The sequence below is a fragment of the Ptiloglossa arizonensis genome, chromosome 9 (genome assembly GCF_051014685.1).
Source record: "Ptiloglossa arizonensis isolate GNS036 chromosome 9, iyPtiAriz1_principal, whole genome shotgun sequence".
In the NCBI taxonomy this organism is placed as follows: Eukaryota; Metazoa; Arthropoda; class Insecta; order Hymenoptera; family Colletidae; genus Ptiloglossa; species Ptiloglossa arizonensis.
The window spans coordinates 2,779,019-2,796,300 of NC_135056.1; the positions used below are offsets into that span (position 1 = coordinate 2,779,019).

Here is a 17,282-nt window from a genome sequence, read left to right on the forward strand (position 1 = left end):
GAATTAATTACACAAATCCATACGTACCTAAGGTGATCCTCATTTTTTGATCTCGGCCTTTCATTGGCATCACTTTTCAAAATGATTTTAATACATAAGAAAGTAATTTTCGTAAAAGATGAGTTTAATCGAAGAACAGGAAAATATGTGTTATAGTTCTTGGGAATTTGTATATAAAGCTAACCCAGACCTAATTATTATTTCCTTTTGTCTACTGGTATGTAAAGGATCTTTTAATGTTAATGCTCCCACCAACAAACGGTGCGTTCCATTACAATAACTTTTGCAATTGTTTTACATGAAACTGCCTAGCTACATCTGTATACACTCCGTAGTTATACTAGGTTGTTCAATAAGTTTTATCGTTTGATAAAACTTATTGAACAGTATAGTACTAACAGTTGCTCACTAAGTTTTATCGAACAATAAAACTTATTGAACAACCTATTATATAAATGGTTATCGTCATTTTTATTATCACATCTCCCGTCTCCATTTAAATAATTTCATTTCAGAAAAAGAAAATTTGTGTAAAATTTGAACTTAATTGGACAATGGAATTGCGATTAACGGCCCTTGAAATATTACATATATACATATACATATACATATACATATACATATACATATACATATACATATATAATATTTATAACATATATATATAATATATATTATATATATGTATATAAGACAAAATTCATGCGTCTTCGCCATTTCTCTAAATTCTATATCAAACTTCATCTACCTCACAGTGCTATGGTTTCTTTCATGTACTAGTAGTTTGTGTCTGGTTGTTTCTACAAAGTAGTTTACGAATTGTTTAACACAGCTTCATCAACCTAATCGAGAAACAACACGTTCATGAAGGCACTACTAATTATAAACTAGTTAAAGTAATTACAAAAAATGAGAAACAGACGCAGTATTTGTTTACAAATTTAGAACAGTATCGAGGTCGAGAAATAACTAATTGATAAGTATTTAGTCTAGAATTTTAAATCATGCAGGAAAATGTGATTTTATTCTAATAATTTTTTAAGACTAAGTTAAGTAATCTTTAGTAAAATAGTTGCAAAAGTAAATAAATGCGCCCTTTGTTTGAAGTGGTACTTAAAAATTATCTACCTATCAGATTAAAAAAAAACATAATAGCCATAATAGGGTGTACGATTAAGAAAATTTAACGAAAAAATTTTGATACTGTGTAACCAAGGTTCATTGTAATGTGTTCTGTATAATCTAATTACTAATTGGGTTTCTATTCAAAAATTTACTTAACAAAGTAAGAATTTTCATTATAAAGTAATATTCAAATTACATTAGTACATATAAGATACTATTAAATTGTGCACGTTATTCATTTTTTAGGTATCACAACAGTCCTTACAATGACTACGATTTCGACAGGCGTTCGTAGCTCACTGCCACGTATCAGCTACGTAAAGGCCATTGACATTTATTTAGTAATGTGTTTCGTTTTCGTATTTGCGGCTCTGTTGGAGTATGCAGCGGTTAATTACACTTATTGGGGTGCTAGGGCCAAGAAAAAGACAAAAAAGAAGGAAACCGATGAAAAGAAAGTCATTACTTCCAAGTCAGGTAAGATTCGATTAGTTAATGATTATGCATATAGAGTGTATTAAATATGATCACCATAATACCGTTTTAATGAAAGATTGATAGTTTCAAGATACAAATAGAACGTAGAAGTAATATTTATTTCAAATTTAATTCTCTTTAAGAAAACATTCTGGTCTATCGCCTAAAAAAATAACTTTGTTGCATTTCCATAAAGTTAATAGTCTAAGAAATATTATATACATTTATAATTATATATGAATATATAATTCGTGATCTTAAAACCATCTGTAGGATTATTGCAAAATAAAGTAAATACAGAAGTATTTCGAAAATAGTTCTGAAAATAATGTGGATACTGCATTGTTACTTTCTTAAACAAAACTACATAAATCAGTGTGTTAAATAAACGAAGGAACGCACATGTTTCATAAACTAGGGAAATTAAACTACAGTTAACTTTATGCAATGGCAATTAACGAAGCGCGACCTAAGTAAGCTAAAAACTTTAACGCTTTTTTTTAAAACTCTATTTTTTGCATAATTAGAAGAATATACGTAAAATTATTATTTCCAATTATTGAAAATTTAGCACACACATGCAGCAAATTTTTATAACTGGAACCACATAAATGTTCGTTACGACTATTATATTTTGTTATGTTGAAGAAAAACAAATTAACTTTTTTGATTAAAAGCGAAATATGATTTCAACACATTGCTCTTTTTAATAATTTTCGATACCTTCTTTATATTTGAGGTTCCAATAATAGAGCAACTTTTATAATTTAATAATTTCTCTTTTTATTCTATACCTAATGAATAATTACAATCAATGAAACCATGTCAACATGACAAGGTGGTATTTCCTGGGATGTCTTGTATAGCTTTATTTACCTGCTACAGAATAATATACATATGTACATGCATGAAGAAAATTAGTAGTTACTTCAATCATACGAATAAACATGTCTGCAAAGTTGCAGAAGATATGTTTATATCTTCACTTATTTCTTTAAAACAAATTCTTGAAGATTTCATAATTGTCCCCTTATGATTTCAAGATTATTAATAGGTTTATAAATTTATATTGATTTCATGGATGTAATGGTCAATAGTATCAAGAAGAATACAATGACGTTAATATAGTCATTTCTCTAGTCATTTCATTCATTTGACATTAAAATTTCAAAGTTTAAGTCAATTGTGGAACCTTAAATTAATTAGAATAAATTTATAATGGTATATATATAATATTATGCGAAAGTGAAAGTGAACTAACCCATAAATTTTATATATACAACTTCTATATACAAATTCTTTACACGATGAGAAATCGAAAAATCACTTTCAATTTTTCAATCTGCATCTTTGTTTACCGTGATGTAAACAATTAAAGTTTACTAATGCAAACGCTTAATTTATAAAATGATAAAAGACTTTTATTTCTCTTTACACGAGGAATTTACTTGTGTCGTCTTATCTGATCTTTTTAAAACACTTTATACACATACATAGATAATTCTAATAATACATTTATTCGAAATGTGAAAAATTTATTATCGAATTGAAATCAAGTAATGAAATTTAATCAGTTAGCGATCAAGTTACAAACTATGTATGTATCTGTCTTTGAAGTATCTCAAATACAACAAAGTACATTAATGCCACCATCAAATTACAAAATTGAGACCAAATAACTTAAATGTGAGATGGGTAGCGACTTTTATGTATCTCGAACTCAGACTAATGTATACATATTTCCTTCGTTTGCGATTGTTGATCGCGCGAGTCGTCAGGATTGCTCACATGTAAACATATAGACTCGATTGTAATTAATGTACAATCAAATGAAATATAACGATAAACTAAAACGTCTCAATAATTACATAAGAAGAATATAGTATGTCCCGTCAAATTATCGTAAAGTTATTTTCAACGCCTCTCACCGTCTCTTATTCATTGTTATAATTGCTCAGTCTCGTTCCCAATGTGTACAAAGTAGAGCGAGTCAGAAATATGTACAAAATATATTTATAACAAGAATCAAATTTTAGCTACTTTCTTTTTAGATCAGCTCAGTTTGGTCTCGTGATTGTAACAATCTGAATGGGAATATTATAAATATATCTAAAGTCGTTGTAGCGTGCCATTTTGATTCAATGTATCATTGTACAATAAAAACCATATTAAATTCTATATTTTAAAAACTACTAACAGTATTGATCAGTTAGTATTTCTGATAAGTTACAAGTTCATACACATTTATACGTTAGACGGTTGAACACATAAAATTAAGCGGCTAAAGAAAGAAAAAAAAAAGAAAACATAATTTTGCAGGAAGCAAAGCAAGTTCTCCATTTCCTGGTTCAACAGAAGCGGATATAATAGAACTTCAAGACCTCCGAATGTCTCCTCTGCCGAGCATAAGAAACAGATCAGGCTTAATTAGTGGTAGTTCAACTCCTGGAACCATACGAGAACACGATCCTGCCAAGTTTCCCCCTAGTTTTCGCATTTCCAGAGTAACGACTTACAATACACATGGAAGAAACATTGGACTTCGGTACAGAGGACCCAAACAGCACAAACCCAAGGTAAAAATATACAGAATTCATTATTTTTAAGTTTCAGAGATGAAAATATTACGCAATCTATTACAGAGAATGTGAATAAACTGAATGCAGAGGTTGGAGGTTAATAAAACTCATTGAAAGAAGCAAAAATGTTTGTCTTTGATATATTATATTAATATATAGGGTTTCTATAAATATGTGGCGTTTAATATAATTACATAATTATTATTATTTATGTGGAATTTTCAATGTTTAAAGTTCATATCAAGGTCACTTTGAGTTGTAATAGAAGTGCTTTGCCAATTTCAAACTATTAGATCTCAAGGGTGATTTCTGTCTTCCAAAGTCCGTGGGACTCTGCTGACGATAAAATAGATCACCGTTCTCATTATTATTTTGGGATCTCATATAGATTACACAAATTCTACAGTACAGATTCTTATGTGATCTACGGGGGCAAAAGAAGGAAGGAAGTAATACACTCGAGTATTGCTTACTATTTGTGAAAATTTCATCTCTACATGTGCGAAACAGTCATTTAATGGTTAATCATGGAACACTATCGTGAGGACAAAATGTGTGTAGCTATCTAGCGATCAAATTGGCCTACACATATTTTAGGACTTAAAGTAAGAGCCAAGCATCTCTTTCATTTTCATATTTACTTTCTCATTTTTACTTGGCTCAAACCATGCACGTTTAGCGGTTGATATCGGTACTATTTGACAATGTAAAAGTAACATTTTACATATGCACATATAAGTATCACTCACACACACACACACACACAGAGTTATTTCACGCCAAGTTGAACACTTGGTGTACGATCTCGGATTTTGCTGAAACTTAGATATGAAACTTAGAAACTTAGTCTTCAGCAATATTTATACATATTTCAAAGGATTATAACCACATATTAAACTACCATCCAAAAACAAGCTTCTTGTGTGAACAACAAAGACACAAAAGTACGAAATAAAAATTATTTCAGTTAAAAAAAGTTTGTTTAACCATTAATTTTTGCAATTGTTCTAAACAAACAGGGTTTGTCAATAGTGGGAAGCAATTGAAAAATTCGAAAGAATGAGAATATAGTTCTATTGATTGATAATTAGATAAAATTTTATTTGAAATAAACGAAATCTTTCCTTACTTCTCTATGAGTTTTATGAAATGAATACAAATTTTTGTAAGTAAATGTAATAATTTTCAGTTCCTAAAGTTTCGTTCTAGACATTGGACGGAACGCGTATTAAACAACCTAAAATTGTATTTCTCATTTTCTATCCTTAATTAAATTACTATTACTTCACCACATATGTACGTGTAAACTGTACATGTTTTTAACCTTAAATCTACAACATAAATGATGTAACTTTATAACTTTTAAACGATTAAAGATAATTTGAAAGAAAACAGAAAATACCACCATTTTTAGATGATGTACGATTTTTACAATATACCATTACTTTATACAATTTATATCGATTGTTTCGATTTATTTAACTACAAAAAATTCAAACCAATTGATAATTTACGAGATACAACGTATAATTTTGTTTCATTCGTATTGAGTTTTGCGTAAGAAAAATGAAGGCTTACATGAATTGTTTTTATTTCATTAATGTTGAATATTGTATACACACTGAGAAAAATTAGAATACAAACTTCTATATTATTAATATTCTGGAGATTTTCGTTTCGGGCGATCGACAGCCTTCTATTTATGTGAGCGCGCTTGATCGCCTTTTGTTTGTTTCTTCTGCAGTGTATTATTTGTCTATTGTTCGCAATCCTTCAAGAACCGCGTTGAAATAATTTTAGTACTCCTATGCATACATGCATATCTTTGTAGATATTTAAAGCGTTTAAACAAACTTATCGTTGCTAGATACATGATCTTTATTTGATTTGGTTGTTTCATGCTTAATTTTTAGCTACGTTTTTAAAAAGGAATTGCAATATCAATTGTTTTGCATGACGAAACTTTTTTCTTACATCGTATTCTACTTGTTGTAGAGATAAAAAGTGTCAAAGGAACTATAGTTTGCTACTCAACTATTCTCTTGAAAAATATTAAAGTTTCAGACAGGTGTTAAAGATATTTTTTTCGTAGAATATGTTTAAAATAAATACCATCGTGCGTAGGTACCGTAGTAATGATGAATTGGTCTCTTGTTGGCAATATTAAAATTGAAATCATGGTTTGCTACCGAAATGTTCGAGGTATCCTATCGACGAAGCAACAAAAAATTACTCCTTAGCTTGAAAAAAATATATGGCAGTTCAGGGAAGAATAATGGATGACTACTTCGATCGGTGAAATTTTCAACGACTAGATCAACAGTTTAGTGATCAAGAAATAGTATTATATCATCTTTCTATCCATTGGGAAACAGGTCAATCTCGCGTTCACTTTTTTTAACAATCTTCACCTATCCAAAGGTACAGATCTACATAGGTATAATTGTCATAATATTATATATCACGTTTACATATCCTGTACAATATTCATAACATGTGGTTGTTGTTAAAACACTAATCTGACAGAAATGCTGCAACACTTTCCTCCAAACCTATACTTATGATAAGAAAGTATATGTATATTTAACAACGGATTATTGAAACTTCAAGAAACATCAAAAACTATAAACAAACGTTTAAGAACTATAAACAACACGAAATATAAACAAAACGTTCACGTGATCGGTGTTATGACTGTAGTTTAGACAGAAGATAATATTTATACACATGTATATAATTTATTTATGATATATATAATTTTTTATTTATAAAAAAAGAAAAAGATTTTTCTCGAGCATCGTGAAAACATTATACTATACGTTTGTCCTTTTGTATTTCTTGTATTATGATTTTTTTGTGTTTTTGTTTATTTCTTTGTATTATAATTATTTGTCATTTTTTATTTTTGTTATTATTTCTCTGTTATTCGTCATGTCGTGGTCAAATTCGGAACATGAATGAAGAAATATTGGATTGTCACATACCAGGAAGCGCAAATATATTAATGCAAATGGAAAAACGATGATTGTTAATATTTACAAAGAACAATTGGACGTAAATTCGGACAAAAATCTTCAAGAAATAATCAAATTAACTACTAGTATTGTAAAAGTTTCCGAAAGGTAAGACATTTTACATTTTTATTAAATTTCGTTAAATTTATTTAATTTTTTTGTAATGTTGCTAGATCAATTTATTGGATCTATGGTCCATTCAAAGCAACGAGATATCAGTGTTTACATTAACGCTTATGTAATCAATTAAATGGTCTACAAATATTGATCTATTTTCTTGAGGAACGACTCTTGTTCAGTTATTGAAGTCTCTTTGTAAATCGGAATAAACCAAACGGTTTGAATAAAGGTTCGGAATTCACACAGTACGTCTTTTTTTGAGCAGTTCAATTTAAACTGTTCGATTTCTCTCAAGTTGCTGTGTTTATTTGATCGGTTCAATTTTTTTTCAAACCTTATAATGTTTTCCGAGTTCAATTTAACTATTCAAACTGACATTCGGTTCATCTTTTCCGAACTTTCCAACACCTAATTTCTCGAAGGTAAGGTGATCATCCACTAGTCAAAAAGAGGCACCAGACTCAAGCCGATGGCAAACACCTATATTCAAGATCGTAGGCCATTAAAAAAAGTATCCAAAACGGAAAAATACCTATTTGAGAATACCTCCTTATCGAGTCAACCTTTATAGGTTTTAACCGTGAGGAAGGAAGTAATTCAAAAGTCTTGGAGTAATAATAAAGCCCACAGTAGAGTACACGCAATCAAACGAATAAGGAAGAAAATATGAAAATACAAATATCAGAGTTCGTGGAAGCACAGAAAATAGTGAAAATGTGACAATGAGGAAACGATTTGAAAGGAATTATCTCGGTGTAAGTGAAAAAAATGTTATCCTTAACACTTGTAACAAAACATTGGAAAATAATCCAAACATTGTTGCTGGAGTTTCACCAGTGTAAGTGCATATTTGGTTGTATATTTTACGTTATATTTTTCGGAAGGATGATCATTATGATTTTTTAATTATATTTTCAGCTCTATATTTCGAGTTTGTAAAGAAAGTGCGTCAGGTATTATCGTATCTCCAAAAAGAAAGAAGCTTTAAGACGTATCGTAGATAATTTTTTTTACCAGAACCAACCGCCAAATGTTAATAATGTTGTGGAAGTGGTAAATGCCAATTCTACTTTGCCAAATGTAAAAAAAAAGCATTATTTTTCAAACGATTAAAAAGTATGAATTTTATGGCGGGAAGAACGAACGCCACACTTTAGAGTACCCTCAGATTCAAACACATAAGTATATCATAGAGTATGAACGATACATTTGAAAACTCTTCTACTGTTTACCGCACTCATAACTTATTCTATCAGTCACGTTGCATTCCTAATTGTTTTACATTTTCTTGTTAGTGTTAAGTACATACTGTTTAATTGCAAATGAAATTTTATTTTCACGGACTCTGTGGGATTACATTAAATTACATTACTGTTAGAACCGCAATGGAGAAAGACTTTATGCTTGCTATTATGTGCCAGCAGTGATTTTAATCATCCTCTACCTCTAATCGAAATCCAATTAACCAAGGCGGGTTCTAGTAACCCCCAGAAAGTGTGTTAACAGGCTCAAAATGGGTTACTTAAGCCAAATTGTAACCTGGTTACTACAAGATTACAGTACCCGGTTATTAGATAGGTATAGTAACTGAAATTATAAGTATATACACGGTTATTAGATAGGTATAGTAACTGAAATTATAAGTATATACACGGTTATTAGATAGGTATAGTAACTGAAATTATAAGTATATACCCGGTTATTAGATAGGTATAGTAACTGAAATTATAAGTATATACCCGGTTATTAGATAGGTATAGTAACTGAAATTATAAGTATATACACGGTTATTAGATAGGTATAGTAATTGAAATTATAAGTATATACCCGGTTATTAGATAGGTATAGTAACTGAACTGGGTTCGATTCTGTGTAATTTAATTACATTATTTAATCCTCTGTATCGAAACATCGGCTGTAATTCAATCAGTTCGTTCTTGAAATCGATTGCAGTTATTGAATACAAGACTAAGAAAAGAATTGTTGAATCCACTAACTTTTTTACTTTGATAAAATGAAACCATATCTTGTGTACCAATTACGAATATCGTTTCGTCAAATTGCATCGAAATGTGGAATATTCTAGATTGCAACTATGTTAGAGGGAAATTGTTTTTTGTTTCTGAATCGTCAGTATTTAGCACGCTCGGATATCTTATCCAATTTAGAGTGACGGAAGAAGTACGCTTTGCATTCTTTAGTAGCTCGATATTACTAATTAATACGTTTAATAATTTCATTTCACATTTCCTTTTTCTTCTTAGAATATTATTTTTTTATCGTGTGCTGTATTATACATATGTTCTTTTCTGTTTTGTGTTTTGTTATATTTCTTATACATACACGTGCAATGGAACATCCCATTCATCGATATTGTAGTAAAATCGCGTGAAGTTCAGACAGCGAATTAACGATTGTTTTCGGTAAATCGATAAACAAACCAATTCGAATTTAACCAGCGACCGGTACGGACGTATGTCGACCGGTATTGCGAAAAGTTGAAGAAATTTCCAAAAACGTTTGCGTCCCACGATGCAAATGAGGGTGCTCTTTTTTATGTGTCGTGACTTTCTCGCGCAAACCTGATCCTGTTATTAAACAAAGGGGAATATATATTTATATCCGAGGAGGGGGAGGGGGACGCATATTAATTTCACAAATTTCACCTCAATTTTGAGGTCTCGTTCAGGATTGCGCGAGACATCACGAGACATCGCGACGAGAAAGGGAAAAAATTCTAAAAGCAGCTTTAGTGTGTTTCGAGAACATTCAGCAGACCTTTATGAGCGTGTCAGAAGCGACTAGACGAAACAAAAAAAAGAAACAGTGAAAAGAGTGCGCGTGTCGTAAAGGAGTAGATGAAAGATTTAAATAAATACACGGTCGCGTCGTTAGAAGAACTTTTGGCGACACACGGTCTATTGACGATGGCCACGAAAGCAGAACTTATGGGGCCAGTGCAAGAAACCGATCCAGAGGGAACATGGCTGATCGACGAGCGTAGTGAAACGGGAGGTGACGTTGAAGACTCGCGTGCGGATGGTGCAGCGTGTACATTATCGGCATTGAATCGACAAAAACGTGAACTCGAGCTGTGTAGAAGGGAGAAACAATTATCCGAGCAGGAGTTGGCAGTAGCGTGTCTCGAGATCGACACCATGCGAAGGATGCTTGAGGCTACAATGTGAGACAATTCACAATGGCGGTCAAATCATCGAAGAACCAATGTCCGTGACGACGTTCGTGCTGCCCTGGAAAACAACAACGATGACAACCTTTCGACGCAGCGACGACCGCCGAAAGTCAACGTCACCGTGATTGCTGATTTACTCAGCGAATTTGATGGAAAATCAGGCGACTTTGAGACGTAAAAAAGGCAGATTAGATTGCTCAGAACCACGTACCAACTCGATCACGATTTCGCACGTGTACTCATGGGAACGCGGCTAAAGGGCAATGCACTCGAATGTTTTCTATTGTTTCGAATTGTTTTCTAAGCCGGAGTACATCACGATGGCGTTTGACGAACTTTTTGGTGAATTGCGAGCTATCTTCCATCGTCGACAGAGCCGGTTAACATCGAGGAAGAAGTTTGAACAGCGCGTATGGAAACGAGGTGAGACGTTCCACGAATACTTTCACGAAAAGATCATTTTTGCTAATCGAATACCAATTCGCTATGACGAAGTGCTCGAATATCTAATCGACGGGATACCCGACGAGATGTTGCGCCATCAGGCGCAAGCATCCAGCGTCTATCGTCAACAGAGGAACTGTTGGAAGTCTTCGAGGAGGTGACCTTTCGCGACCAAAGAACCAACAAAGCCTACAATAGGGAGCCTACAATACTGTTTTTATTTCGTTAAAAACAGTAACTTTCGTTAAATCGACATATTCTCTACGGAGGTATTCGCCAAAGCAGTGATTTTCGCTACTTATTTCATTATTCTACAGAGTGAAGGATAAGCTAAGCCATTTTCACTTAAGTATTTCTGTTCGCGATCCCGTGCGTTGTAATGCGTGAGTGAAAAGACTTTTCTGTTTATATTTTTGTCCGTTGCTCCGATACGGTCCCGTGACACAGGCAACGATGTCGAGAGTACCGCGAAAAGCGCAAAGCGTTTTCGTAATTGCAGTGAACATTATCACATCGGTGAGAATTGTCCCACGAAAGAACGCGGTGTGAAATGTTTTTGACTGCCAACAGCGCGGACATGTTGCATCGAAGTATCCGAAAAAGGCGAGATCGAACAAGTCGGGGTACTCTGTTACAGTAGTCGCGTGTGAAAAAGAGATCGGGCTAAGGGATCGCGAAGCAGAAGCAGCGATCGACTCAGCGAGCGACATCACTCTAATAAGCGCGAGCGAATACATCAAACTCGGTTGTCCACCGTTCTTATTCGGCGAAGTATTTTTTGACGATATTGGTTCGAAAAACAATACAACATCAGGAGATTTCGTGCTCGTGTGCTCATCCGTGCTCGTCATGTCCCTGACGTCACGATGTGACACGAGTTCCTCATTGGGGCAAACTTTTTAAAGGATACCGAAGCGAACCTGCGAGGCAAAGTCGTTACAATTCGATCATTTTCAACGACAACCGCGATCTGCAAAGCAGCGATAGTGCAACTGCGCTGGATAATTTCTGAATCGACGTATGACGTAACGCGACCAACGTGGTAAACGTTTCACACATTATCAATCCAGAGCAAACGACTACAAGCCGAAGAAGACGTGCAAATTTGACACGACGATGAAGCTAGTACGTCGCAGATTGAAACACGGGTTCATCGTTCGACTATCGTCAATAGAGGAGCTGTTGGAAGTCTTTGAGGAGGTGACCTTTCGCGACCAAAGAACCAACAAAGCCTACAATAGGGAGTCGCGCACAGATGCAGGCAACGATGAACCCGTGTTTCAATCTGCGAGACGTCTATCGGGTCATGAGAAAGACACTGTGGATGTGCAGATTGACGAATGGATCAGTGACGAAATCGTTCAGCCATCTAGATCCGACTACGCGAGTCCGGTAGTACTTGTACGAAAACGTGACAATTCGTACAGACTATGCGTAGATTATCAACGTCTAAACAAAAAGATTATAAAAGATAGATATCCGCTATCTCTAATTGAGGACCAACTCGACTTGTAGCAAGGTGCGCGTGTCTTCAGCACACTCGACTCTGAAGAAAGGTTTCTTCCACGTGAGGATGAACCAGGCTAGTCGAAAATACGCGGCCTTTATTGTTCCAAATGACCACTACGAATTTCTACGTGACCCGTTTGGACTTTACAATTCCTCAGCTGTGTTTCAGCGTTTCGTAAACGCTGTGTTTTGAGACTTGATCCGAAAGCTTGTTGCGTTGACCTATATGGACGATTTAATTATTCCATCCGACAACATCGAGAGCGGAATTGCAAGTTTGAAAAGGGTATTGGAGATGGCGAGTGAGGCAGGCTTAATAATTAATTAGGGAAAATGTTGCCTACTACAAATAATTGTCGAATTTCTCGATCATGTCATTTGTGACGATTGCGTGCGTCCTTCAAAGCAGTGCGAACGTTCCCTGAATCGAAAAATATTAAAAAAATTCAAAGCTTTCTTGAACTTGCAAGATATTTCCGGAAATTTGTGTCCGGATATTCATTGTTAACGCGTCTTCTGACGAATCTGTTGCGAGCGGATGTTAAACACCGATTTGACACAGTTAAAAAAAATGCGAAATTAATCGAATCGAATATATACTTGTCAGATAAAAATAACAGATATAACATTTTTATCTTTGAACATCTTCATTCAAACACTGAAGTAGCATCTATACATTTCATATATGGATGTGGAAATAGAAATAATGAAAAAGTTTTATATCATTATTGGCAAACTTTTATTTTTACAGACTTTTTACAGAGTGAAATTTTTTCCTCTTATTATCTTTGTTAGAGATGAAGCTAAGTTAGAGAAAAAGTAAAAAGATGATTATGTTTGATATAATGTTACGATTTAAGTAAATCAATAAGGCAAATTACTGTAGTAGCTGTTTCTTTATATGTATAACATATAAAGTTTATCAAAAACAAGTTCTTTACTCATATTACATGTAGTAAGTTTAAATTCCCTTTCTCCATTTGATTATCCCAATGAATTGCATTTTGCAAATAGTTCGATTACGTTAATAAAAAATTTTGAAAGTTATACATTCATACTTATTATAATATAATCAACAATTCCGACGTTTATTAAACGGCTAATTGCCTTAAATATATGATTGCTAAATAAGAACCTAACTAATGACTTCATCTAGAAGCAATCTAGGACGAAGCGCACAATTTTGAGGAATTAATTGTTTCTAATATATAAAAAAAAGTTGTATACTGTAATATATAGCTGTTTGCGAATAAAATTAATCCTTTTGTACTGTCGCTTTTACAAGCTTTTGACTTACAGGGAATATTTTCTGCAGTTTTCTGAATATTAATGTGTTACATAGCTTTATGACAAGTCGCGAGAGATATGCCTAATAGTTGGAAAATATTTCGATATGTTAATCTTTGATTTTTGAGAAGCTGCATTTGTTACCCAACATGAGTTACCCAAACTCATGAGTGTCGTTTTAATTTTGACGTACACACCATCTAAGCATACGGACAATGTAGCAGGAACTGACTGTAAGTTCAACAAATTTAAAACAAATGTTGTACGCATGAACTTTTAATAGTGTCCATAAGTGTGTCCGCAACAACATCACAGAATTAAAACAAATTTTACCCACTGCCTACATTGACAAAGTTATATAAATAACACAAAGAAAAATAGAAGTGTATATTTTAACACATACGAAATGAAGTAAACTAAATTATAAACATTTTTTATAACCTAAAAAGGACAATGGAAATATAATTATTCGCATGCTTGTAAGTAAATATATGTATAATTTTGTATACAATATACTAAAGCAAACATATAAACAATCCATACTTTAAAATATAAATAATAATACCATAAATCCTATATAATAGATAATAAATAACATTTCTAAAACTATAATTCATTCATGCACAATACTTTATAGAAATTACAGTCGTTTGAGCGTCTTTAAGTGTGACTTCGTCAGAAGGAATGTAATAATACGACGTCTAAAATTAAACAATTCCCTTATTATATTCCAGGATGCATTTGGGATTTATTGTTTTTTTAAGTCTGATTTTAATGAATGTTGTTGTGCACGTAAAGTATACTGGGCTACAATGGACTTTTGCATTCTTTTAATATAATTTTTTCCAAGAATTTGTTCACAGTTAGAAAGAAAACTAAAGTCTGAAATCGGTTAAAATCAACCTTTACGAGTACCATTTTCCTTTCGATTTTTCAAACATAACCTCATAATCTTGCGAAATAGAGCAAAACTTTTCCTACGAAAAATGTTTAACACTAAATATTTTATGGTTTTGTTGCAAAAAAAGTTCCAACAAAAATTACATTAAAAAATGAGAAACCGTTGAAACCATCGAAATTTAATTTAATCTTCTTAAAGAAATTTCCTGTAGATAAAAAATTACTCCATATATGTACTATTATACTGTGGCGGTACCTCCCATACTCTTCACTAGAATATATATATATATTCTAATTGCATATATTACTATTAAAAATTATACATATATTTACTTGCGGAAAATGGTGAGAAAATACATATATATATATATATATATATGCGCGAGATTAGTCCCAGAAGTACCTGACCTAACAAAGAAAACACAAAAAATTTGGGAAAAAATATCTTTATTTCTCTACACAGTCTCCTTTTGGATCGATATACTTTTCCCAACGATGTTCAACAGCTTCGATACCCTGTTTATAGTGAGAACCATCGAGCTCTGCAATATAGTCATCAACCGCAGACTCTATTTCTTCATTGTTGCCAAATCTTGTACCACCGAGCCATTTCTTCAAGTTTGGAAACAGAAAATAATCCGAGGGGGCTAAATCTGAGGAAGTAATTCGAACTTTAACTCATTGATTTTGATCATCGCGATGTGTGAACTGGTGCATTGTCTTGATGAAACAAAACTTTCATTTTCATTAAATGCTGCCGTTTTTTCTTAATTTCATCACTCAAACGCTGCAATAAGTTCCCATAATACTCGCCGTTTGTTATATTGTCTTTCTTAAGATAAGCAATGAAAATTATCCCACGTGCATCTCAAAAAACTGACGCCATGACGTTGCCTGCATATGGAACTATTTTCGTTTTCTTTGGAGCCGCTTCTTTCCTTTCAGTCCATTGTTTTCACTGTTCCTTCGTCTCAGGTGTGAAGCGATACACCCATGTTTCATCCATGGTTATGAATCGATGCAAAACTCGACTTTATTGCTGTGAAACCTCGCCGAACACTCGATTGAAACATCCTGACGACGCTGTTTTTGTTCCATTGTGAGTAATTGCAAGTAATGTTCTATCTTGCGCCCAACTTTCTCGTGTTCAAATTTTCAGCCAATATGCGATGTACAGCACTTTTCGACATGCCTACCATATCTGCTAGCTCGCGCACTTTCAGTCGACGATCATCCAATACCATTTTGTGGATTTTTGTCACCATTTTAGGCGTAGTCATCTCATTTGGTCGACTACTGCGATGTTCATCTTAACAACTCGTACGGTCTCGTTTAAACTCTGCCACCCAATATTTTACTATTGTAAACGAAGGAACAGACTCCCCCAGAATAGAATCTAGCTCCGCTTTGATATCGATTGGAATGAGGCCTTTAAAATGAAAGTATTGTATCACACAACGATAACCAATTTTTTCCATGTTTCCAAATTCACTAAGAGCGTTCACCATTGATGGCTGCCAAACAAATGTTAAACAATGTAGCGTCATCAACCTTCAAACTTAAGCTTTATAAGGTTGGTATTCTTTACCGCTGACTTGAAGTCTCACTGGACGGTATAGGGACAAAGAGAAATCGGATCGCCTATTCCCACACGAGCCGCACATTCTGAGCCTTAACCACAATCCTGACATAGTAGTAGGAGTAGATTTTAATTGCACCCCTATATATATATATATGAATATAAAGCTTGGAGACTATAAACTACTGAGGTTTCGTTTATGCTTATATTTAATGCATAAAACGTTTGTTTTGTATCATAAGAGTTATTTAATATAAAAAGGAATATTATGTAATATTAACAGTTCTTTTAGTTATTTTCCACAAAAAGGTATTAAGCCACGTTTTCCAAGAGGACAATGTTCCAAAGGTATTGAAATTTGACATTCCTATTACCGCATATAAGAAATACAGAGCGAACAGAATAATAAAAATCGGAAAATTATGTCTTTTCTTCAAGAAAATTATACATTTTTTTAAGAAAGCAATGGATACATTTTGATCGTATATCAATACATAAAAGCTATTATAATATTTACCAAGAAAAATTTGTTTATATCTAAATTTGTAGCTGACCAGAAACTGATTAACATTAGTCTGAAACATTTTTTCATCAGACTATTGGAAGTGCTTGAAAAATCGTGGCGATATTTATGTGCCGCACACTGTATATAACTTCTTTTGAAATGAATGAACATTTATTTTTATTTATTCCTAAATTCAATTTTTATTAAATTATTTTTGTTCCTGAAAAGAATTTTACTTACTTCTGCTGGTAATTATATAACCAATGCTTTCCTAGCATGTAGTAAAAAAAATAGCGTAAATTATTGTCCAATATTAAATATTACTATTGTATAATAGTAATATGTTAAATCTACGTCAATGGGGATCTGCCTGCAGCATGTTTCTCATTATCTCTCTCTATTTCGCTACCTTCTTCGTCACTTATTGTTAGTCCACATGCCTCTGTAACTGCCGCGACGAATAGCGGACTAGAATTGAATGTGTGTGTAAGAATAGGTGTAGCTCTTCAATTTTTCTTGCATTCCTACCACGGTACTTTATGTCAGTAAG

At 33.1% G+C, this 17,282-nt stretch overlaps 1 protein-coding gene across 3 annotated transcripts in view; it reads left to right on the forward strand.

The window, feature by feature from the left end:
* Window positions 1-17,282, forward strand: part of Lcch3 (Ligand-gated chloride channel homolog 3) — a 68,289-nt gene that overhangs the window by 47,880 nt on the left and 3,127 nt on the right. For all 3 annotated transcript variants that reach the window (XM_076320025.1, XM_076320023.1, XM_076320024.1), the window contains 2 exons: window positions 1,372-1,602; window positions 3,922-4,178. In XM_076320025.1, the coding sequence (XP_076176140.1) occupies window positions 1,372-1,602; window positions 3,922-4,178 (488 nt within the window). The remainder of the gene's footprint in view (window positions 1-1,371; window positions 1,603-3,921; window positions 4,179-17,282) is intronic.